An 8,894-nucleotide genomic window follows, 5' to 3' on the forward strand; every position below is an offset into this window, starting at 1 on the left:
CCGAAATCTCTACGGCATTTTATGAACTGGATGTCGAATTCGTGACACGTTTTTGATTGAACTATGCAGAGACTCATGAGTCCAGCCACAATATAACTCCATAATTCCAGCCTTTTTCGGCAAGGGTGGAAACTGAACTTTTATAGTCAGTTAACTCCCAACTATTGATGGAACAACTATTGGAATAACCTATTCGCTGTAATAAGAGCCCTGGAAAGTTTACAGAGGAAGGCCCTTATTAATACGATATACAAAATATCCTTGTCAGAGATCAAGTGGTAGAGAACAGACTCAAATCAAATGTCGAGCCAAATCTTTTTTGACAATAATTAGTGACAAATGTACAGAAAATAATAACCCATATTTTTGGATGACCCTCCCCATGTCCTTGAAGATTTGTTTTCATGACCCTTCCCTGAAAAGACAAAATGCAAAAGAACTTTATTTTATTATAAAATGTCCATTTTTACATGACCCTCGTAAAAATCTTAAAATATGTGTACACCCACACACACCCGATTTCTCTCTTCCCAGAATGGGAGGCATGTCAGATGTAAGATCAATGTTTTGCTAATGGATACTCACATCTCTGTTCATACACGGTGTGTTTTGGTTCAAAAGGAATGGAAAAAATTCATGATTAGCGGCGTTTTTTCATTTTCTTAAGACAATTCAGATCATTATTTTGTAATCATGATTGATTTCAACTTCTAAATGCCTATGAAGACTCCCATCGATGGTGTTACTCAGCATCAGTGTTAACTACCGGGGAATTGATGTTTTTTCTTGCCATCATGCAACTGACAATTGTGATGCAATCAGTCAAACTCTCCCACCAGATACATTACTTACCTTGCCTGAGACAGGCACAAAGCTAATCAAACAGTGCCTTGGGATAATATTTGCTTTATTTAAGGTAGAGACATTTATGGGCTCTAAAAATGAATCATTTGCCAGTGGTCTATGTGACACTGTAAAATATTCTTCCCCTTGAGGGTGAATTGCAAAAACTAATATCAGTTTATCGTTTCTAGTGGGTTTTTTTTTTTTTAAATGAAACTTCACTTGTCTTAGCAAAGCTAGTTACACACTGAAGTGGGCTAACCTCGTCTGTTTTGGGTCAATTATCAGTATATAGCACATGTATTTAGGAGTGGGTGAAGTAGGGTTTGTCAGTAAACAATAGAATTACAGCAATATTGACAGTTGAAAGGTCATTCCTGAAGCAAATACTGACATTGAGAGAGGTAAAACAATTTTTTTACATATGTCGCATATGCTGGCAACAGGGAGACTAATTTGTTAACATGGTTAATGTGTTACTATGGTGATGGACAACTGGGTGGTAAAGGTTTAATCTTATTTTGTTGTATTGCCTTTCATCCTGTCATACAGCCATTTCTGACATTGTTACCTAGAAATGACTGGATGTAACACAATAACCATGGTAACATAATTCATTGAAATACCGGAATATAAGTAACCCAGAACATAACAATCAAATATTGACTTTAAATCCCAGATGTTTCCAAAATGGTGGCAACTTTTATATAAAGTAACTGTGTGTGTAACTGTCATTGAAACAAACACGTCTCATGTAAAGCATCAGCTTCACATTGATTATTAAATTTAATAAATAATAAATTTATTATCCAATGTCCAACTGTGTATGATACAATAGGCTCATCAATGTTTAATTTTGTGGTTTGCATTGTGTGTTGTTTGTCATAAATATTCCCTCAGAAACAACTGGAATAATGAAGCTGAAACTTCCCATGCTTTTTCCAATTAATGATACATGTATCACCCCAATTTGTTAATGACATTTGAAAATGATTTCAGTATATCACCTCAGCAGCCATGTTGCCATATTTATGGCATTTACTCAGATATTATTTTTCAAACTTTAATGTCACTTGGTATATGTTTAGTTGGATTGTAACAAATGTTAAAGTATTTGCAGTATTTTTGCCTTGTTTTTTACCTTTTATAATTTCTCTCAAGTTGCATATTTGGCTCTGTGGTCATCATCTTTGAAATTGGTATATAACCTTTATATATATATAACCTTTTATTCCTCCATAAAGAAGAGTACAAAAGAAGCAGAAAATAATAGATGAACATTTATCAGAACAACATATTATTTTGCATTAAATATGCAGAATGGTAATGCAGATGTATTGAGAGTTAGTTGAACACCATTTTAAACATTGGCTTGACATATTTAACACACACTCGTGCAAAGTCATCAGCATCTTTGTCACATAGTCTGTAATCTGTTTGGTAGACAAGGAGCTGAACTGTAGCATGCATGTTCCTCCTTATGATGACGTTATAGCATTAGGATTTTAGTGTAAGATTTTAGGCTTTAGTTTTTATGCTGAAAATATCTAAATGCCAAGTCATTGGCACCATTATTTTGTGTCATAACGCTAAGTGCAATGACTACGGTTATAACAAACTCAAAGGGACCACTAATTTTAGTTCGTTATAACCGTAGTTCGTGTATGAATATATATGAACAAAAACATTTTGTTCTTGTAGAGGTTCAAGCGGGCTTATGCTTTTGAAAATGTTTAATAAATGATATTTCTTTTTCAGTTTGTGACTTCACACACAGAAATGTGGTTCCAAGAACTCGACACACCAAGGTACGTCCATGTCTGCATGTCGCCTTAGTGGTCCTTAAATTAAATGGGGGGCATGGATGGCCCAGTTGTCTAAGGCACCACGATTCACTGTGTAGAGTTGCGTCCCTTAGGCATGTCAGAAACCTATGATTGTGGGTTCAAACTGGTTCGCCCCGATTATGTTTCTAGGTTTGTCCGCACCATACCCGTGCTCATGGGTTTCACTGAAGTGGTAAACGTCTGAGACCTGCATCACTTGGGGCTTTCCTCCCACATTAAGCTGACACGCAGTGATGTAACTGGAATACTGTTAAAAGTGGCGTTAAACCCCACCCACCCACCCACCCACCCACTCACTCACTCACTCACTCACTCACTCACTCACTCACTCACTCACTCACTCACTCACTCACTCACTCACTCACTGCTGCTATTCAAATCAGAATGCAAGATTCTAAAATGTCATAGGAGAATTTTAGTTTGAATTTTCTTGGTTTGTGTTCAAACATGTCATGAGCAATGTACTATATACAGTGCTTGTCAAGTCCTTATTGTGACTTCATGGCGTGGCTGATGGTTACTGTATCCCATCAATGGTTCCATGTTTACTTCTACTAAAACAAATGAGCTGCCGAAAATGTCTATACTGGGGTATCGGGTTGTCTGTTAGGTGTTTATAAATGTGGAGCTGTAGGATATACGCACACTCCTCAGTTGAATCCTCATTAATACAGTTATTATTGTTATTGTTATTATTGTTATAGCCTGCGCAGCGATGTCTGAACAGGCACAGCTCAACTTTAATATCCCCAAGATCAAGAGACAGTTGTCTAAAGGTACGTACAAACAGCCACAGCTACGATTTCACGTTACAAGATATTCTTATCTGCCATTATTTATTAGTTATTTTGATACCCAGTTATGATGTAATTGGTTATTGGTTAGTTATGATTGACCAGGCAGAGCCATCCTATTCAGCATAATGATTGACCAAGTAGAGTCATCCTATTTCAGCATAATGATTGACCAAGTAGAGTCATCCTATTTCAGTATAATGATTGACCAGGTAGACTCATCCTATTTTAGCCTAATGATTGACCAGATAGAGTCATCCTATTTCAGTCTACTGATTGACAAGATAGTAAGTCACAATATTTCAATATAATGATTGACCAGATCATAGGTCTCCCTATTTCAGTGTGATTGACCAGAAAGTGAGTTGCCCTATTTCAGTATGATGATTGACCAGATAGTCTCCCTATTTCACTAAAATGATTGACCAGATAGTAAGTCACCTTATTTCAGCATAATGATTGACCAGAAAGTGAGTTGCCCTATTTCAGTATGATGATTGACCAGATAGAGAGTCTCCCTATTTCATTAAAATGATTGACCAGATAGTAAGTCACCTTATTTCAGCATAATGATTGACCAGAAAGTGAGTTGCCCTGTTTCAGTAAAATTATTGACCCAAAAGTGAGTCTCCCTATTTCAGTATAATGACTGACCAGAAAGTGAGTTGCCCTATTTCACTATAATGATTGACCAGAATGTGAATCTCCCTATTTCTGTATAATGATTGACCAGATAGTAAATTACCCTTTTTTGGTGGACTGATTGACCAGAAAGTGAGTCTCCCTATTTGACTATAATGATTCACCTGAAAGTGAGTTGCCCTATTTCAGTAAAATGATTGACCAGAAAATGAGTCTCCGTATTTGTCTATAATGACTGACCAGAAAGTGAGTCTCCCTATTTGACTATAATGATTGACCAGAAAGCCAGTCTCCCTATTTCTGTATAATGATTGACCAGATAGTAAATTACCCTTTTTTGGTGGACTGATTGACCAGAAAGTGAGATATCTCTATACAATTAGTAAATCATGCTAGTTGCAATACTTGCAATGACGGATCACTGATTGACAAGAGGGCATGTTACCACTGATTACTTTATTGATTATATTTAAAGGTATGCTTTGTTTGTTGCAGACAACTTGAGGAATGTCACCCTCACTAGTCGTGATGCAACAGAGTTGCTGCAGGCCATCGACAGGTGTTACCTTGACCAGGAGGTTCGAGGTCAATGGGAGGTCAAGGCCATACAGACCTTTGATAATCGTGATTTAGAGAAGGAATACAGGTATGTCCCACCCCTCTATGGAAGTATAGGCAAAAATATTTGCTTCGCCTGCAGCTTTGAACCTACTTTTCTTTATTTTATATTTCTTTAAACTCCCACATGCAATTTATGTCAATAGTTATGTCTCACTGCCCAAAGGGAGGGGAGACATATTGTGTTTGGCTTTTTGGCGTTGGCCAGGTGGTGTTGGCACTGACCTTGACATTGGCATTGGCGTTGACGTTCCCATCCTATTCCAAGCAATAACTTGAAAAACATTCAAAACAAAACAAAACGTGGTATATGCATTGATCACCAGCATAACTGGTGCCTTTTGCTATTTTCTAATTTTTCTAAATTTTATTTTGTTTATATATACGTTTCCATGGTAACAATTTGGACTTAGTGTCAAACAACTCTTGGCTTCATATCCAAGCCATAATTCTCAAACTAATGAATATTTTGGCATAAAACCATATATGTGCAATGACCACATGCTCAACTATTGCCTTTTCATATTTTTATCCCCCCCCCAAAAAAACCTACTGATGTTGCATGAATGAAACTTTGCAAGCTATCTTAAATATTTGTCAAGACTGAGTTCGAACATTGGTCCTTGCTCCAGTCTTTTCAACTAAGTGAATACTGCATTGAAATGGGGACAGGTTTTCTCAGAAACTGCTAAAGTTATTCAAATGAAAGTTTGCATGCTTATCTAAGAGATAATTGTCAAGACAGAGTTCAAAAATTGGTCCCATAAATATTTGTTTACAGAGTTATGGCCCTTGATCCATGCTATTTTACTAAGTGCATAGAGTGTGCAATGGGGACAAGTTTTTTCACAAACTACTGAAGTTAACTTATCTAAGCGATACTTATCAAGATTGAGTTATTTTTTCAAGAGAAGGGGCCTTTTGTGTGTATTAATTTCATATTTAATCAAATTGTCTGATGACATAAAGCGGCCCAAGTTGCTATCCCTTTTTTAGGCTTTATTGGACCTTTTTTATAGTTTATAGTTTATAATCACTGCTATATGAACAAACAAATTCTAATGTCCCCCATGGCAGTGGATAGTGATTACACCGTTTTCTTGTTGAATTTATATTTCTTTTAATTTCTTGTGTTTCCATGGAAATAATTTGGATTTTGTCTCAAACAAGTAGTGTTTGTTTTCGCTAAAACTCTACAGCTGATGAATATTTCGGCATGAAGCCATTACCTTTCCAGGCTATAATTTGCAATTACTCTTTTTCAGATTTGCAAACACATTTACGCTAACAACTTGTACTAATGTATCAAAAAAGGAGGGGGCAGACACATGTTTTTAAGTAAAACAACATTCTAGTCTCTTAATAATTTTAAGTGCAACATATTATTTATCATGTAACAGTGTCCCCCAAAAATGAAAGCGAAATTCTAAGAATAATCTTAGCTTTTTTTAGGTGATACTTATGTTTAAATAATGAACAACAAAAGATGACTTGGAATGCTTACTCATCTAAAGGACAATATTTATGTTAAGTCACATGTAAAGTAATGACAGTGACAAGCAAAGTCAACTGTTTGATTGGTGTGTCAAGTAGAGTAAAGTATCAACTGTTTGTTGTCTCCAGAGAAAAGCGTGCAGAGCTGAAGGAGTCCGGGCGCCATGCACGGGAACTGACAGAACAGTATGCCTTCCTCTACTTCAGGGAGCCAGCTGGCATCGTACCGAGCATCGCCAAGAATGGTCTGCGTGCCAAACCAAGCAGCTTCAATTGGCTTGGTAAGTACATTTCGGTGTTAACAGAAATGTTTTTATGAGCAAGGTTTGGGCATAATTTCAGCCAATCAAGTTTGAATTGGTTCATACGAATGATAGTTTTTCCATGTGTGAGTGGTAATTATATGATATCAGTCATGTTATCAGATCACTCATGAATTTCATGCTGGTCATCTGTGTGTAACCTGTTGGCAACCAATAAGTTCACTCATAAATTTCATGCTTGTCATCTGTGTGTAACCTGTTGGCGACCAATCAGTTCACTCATAAATTTCATGCTGGTCATCTGTGTGTAACCTGTTGGCAACCAATCAGTTCACTCATGAATTTCATGCTTGTCATCTGTGTGTAACCTGTTGGCGACCAATCAGTTCACTCATGAATTTCATGCTGGTCATCTGTGTGTAACCTGTTGGCAACCAATAAGTTCACTCATGAATTTCATGCTGGTCATCTGTCTGTAACCTGTTGGCGACCAATAAGTTCACTCATTAATTTCATGCTTGTCATCTGTGTGTAACCTGTTGGCGACCAATCAGTTCACTCATGAATTTCATGCTTGTCATCTGTGTGTAACCTGTTGGCGACCAATCAGTTCACTCATGAATTTCATGCTGGTCATCTGTGTGTAACCTGTTGGTGACCAATCAGTTCACTCATGAATTTCATGCTTGTCATCTGTGTGTAACCTGTTGGCGACCAATCAGTTCACTCATGAATTTCATGCTGGTCATCTATGTGTAACCTGTTGGCGACCAATCAGTTCACTCATGAATTTCATGCTGGTCATCTGTGTGTAACCTGTTGGCGACCAATCAGTTCACTCATAAATTTCATGCTGGTCATCTGTGTGTAACCTGTTGGCAACCAATAAGTTCACTCATGAATTTCATGCTGGTCATCTGTCTGTAACCTGTTGGCGACCAATAAGTTCACTCATTAATTTCATGCTTGTCATCTGTGTGTAACCTGTTGGTGACCAATCAGTTCACTCATGAATTTCATGCTGGTCATCTGTGTGTAACCTGTTGGCGACCAATCAGTTCACTCATGAATTTCATGCTGGTCATCTATGTGTAACCTGTTGGCGACCAATCAGTTCACTCATGAATTTCATGCTGGTCATCTGTGTGTAACCTGTTGGCGACCAATCAGTTCACTCATGAATTTCATGCTTGTCATCTGTGTGTAACCTGTTGGCGACCAATCAGTTCACTCATGAATTTCATGCTTGTCATCTGTGTGTAACCTGTTGGCGACCAATCAGTTCACTCATGAATTTCATGCCTGTCATCTGTGTGTAACCTGTTGGCAACCAATAAGTTCACTCATGAATTTCATGCTGGTCATCTGTGTGTAACCTGTTGGCGACCAATCAGTTCACTCATGAATTTCATGCTTGTCATCTGTGTGTAACCTGTTGGCGACCAATCAGTTCACTCATGAATTTCATGCTTGTCATCTGTGTGTAACCTGTTGGCGACCAATCAGTTCACTCATGAATTTCATGCCTGTCATCTGTGTGTTACCTGTTGGCAACTAATAAGTTCACTCATGAATTTCATGCTTGTCATCTGTGTGTAACCTGTTGGCGACCAATCAGTTCACTCATCCACCTTTGACAGGAACACCTGATGCAATGCTGCTCATGCAATCATTCAGTCAGAAATGGCTCTTTTGTTGCCTCAACCTTGACATTGTACCAGATAGACAGACAGTCAAACCCCTGTGTAAACTGCAGGCCAGAATTGTTCCCCAGCACCCCATGCTTGTCTACTTGCTGGAATCCTAAGGCAGAATAAGACCCCAGTAACCCATGCTTGTCTACTTGTGGGAATCCTAAGGCAGAATAGGTCCCCAGTAACCCATGCTTGTCTACTTGCTGGAATCCTAAGGCAGAATAGGTCTTCAGTACCCTAATCTTGTCTCCCTGTGGGAATCCTAAGGCAGAATAAGACCCCAGTCCCCATGTTTGTCTACTTGTGGGAATCCTAAGGCAGAATAAGACCCCAGTAACCCATGCTTGTCTACTTGCTGGAATCCTAAGGCAGAATAGGTCCCCAGTAACCCATGTTTGTCTACTTGTGGGAATCCTAAGGCGGAATAGGTCCCAAGTAACCCATGCTTGTCTACTTGCTGGAATCCTAAGGCAGAATAGGTCTTCAGTTCCCTAATCTTGTCTCCCTGTGGGAATCCTAAGGCAGAATAGGTCTACTATTGGGAATCCTAAGGCAGAATAGGTCCCAAGTACCCCATGCTTGTCTACTTGTGGGACTTCTAAGGCAGAATAGGTCCCCAGTACCCCATGCTTGTCTACTTGTGGGACTTCTAAGGCAGAATAGGTCCCCAGTACCCCATGCTTGTCTACTTGAGGGACT

General features: G+C 38.5%; 1 protein-coding gene across 1 annotated transcript in view; it reads left to right on the forward strand.

Annotated features, from left to right (window-relative positions):
- LOC124141115 overlaps positions 1 to 8,894 on the forward strand; it is a 55,438-nt gene that overhangs the window by 10,968 nt on the left and 35,576 nt on the right. Inside the window, exons 2-5 of the mRNA XM_046509012.2 lie at positions 2,602 to 2,651; positions 3,395 to 3,466; positions 4,622 to 4,772; positions 6,368 to 6,519. Of these exons, the coding sequence (XP_046364968.2) occupies positions 3,406 to 3,466; positions 4,622 to 4,772; positions 6,368 to 6,519 (364 nt within the window). The 5' untranslated portion in view covers positions 2,602 to 2,651; positions 3,395 to 3,405. The remainder of the gene's footprint in view (positions 1 to 2,601; positions 2,652 to 3,394; positions 3,467 to 4,621; positions 4,773 to 6,367; positions 6,520 to 8,894) is intronic.

Source organism: Haliotis rufescens, unplaced genomic scaffold, assembly GCF_023055435.1.
Source record: "Haliotis rufescens isolate VD_foot unplaced genomic scaffold, xgHalRufe1.0.p SCAF_11, whole genome shotgun sequence".
Lineage (NCBI taxonomy): Eukaryota > Metazoa > Mollusca > Gastropoda > Lepetellida > Haliotidae > Haliotis > Haliotis rufescens.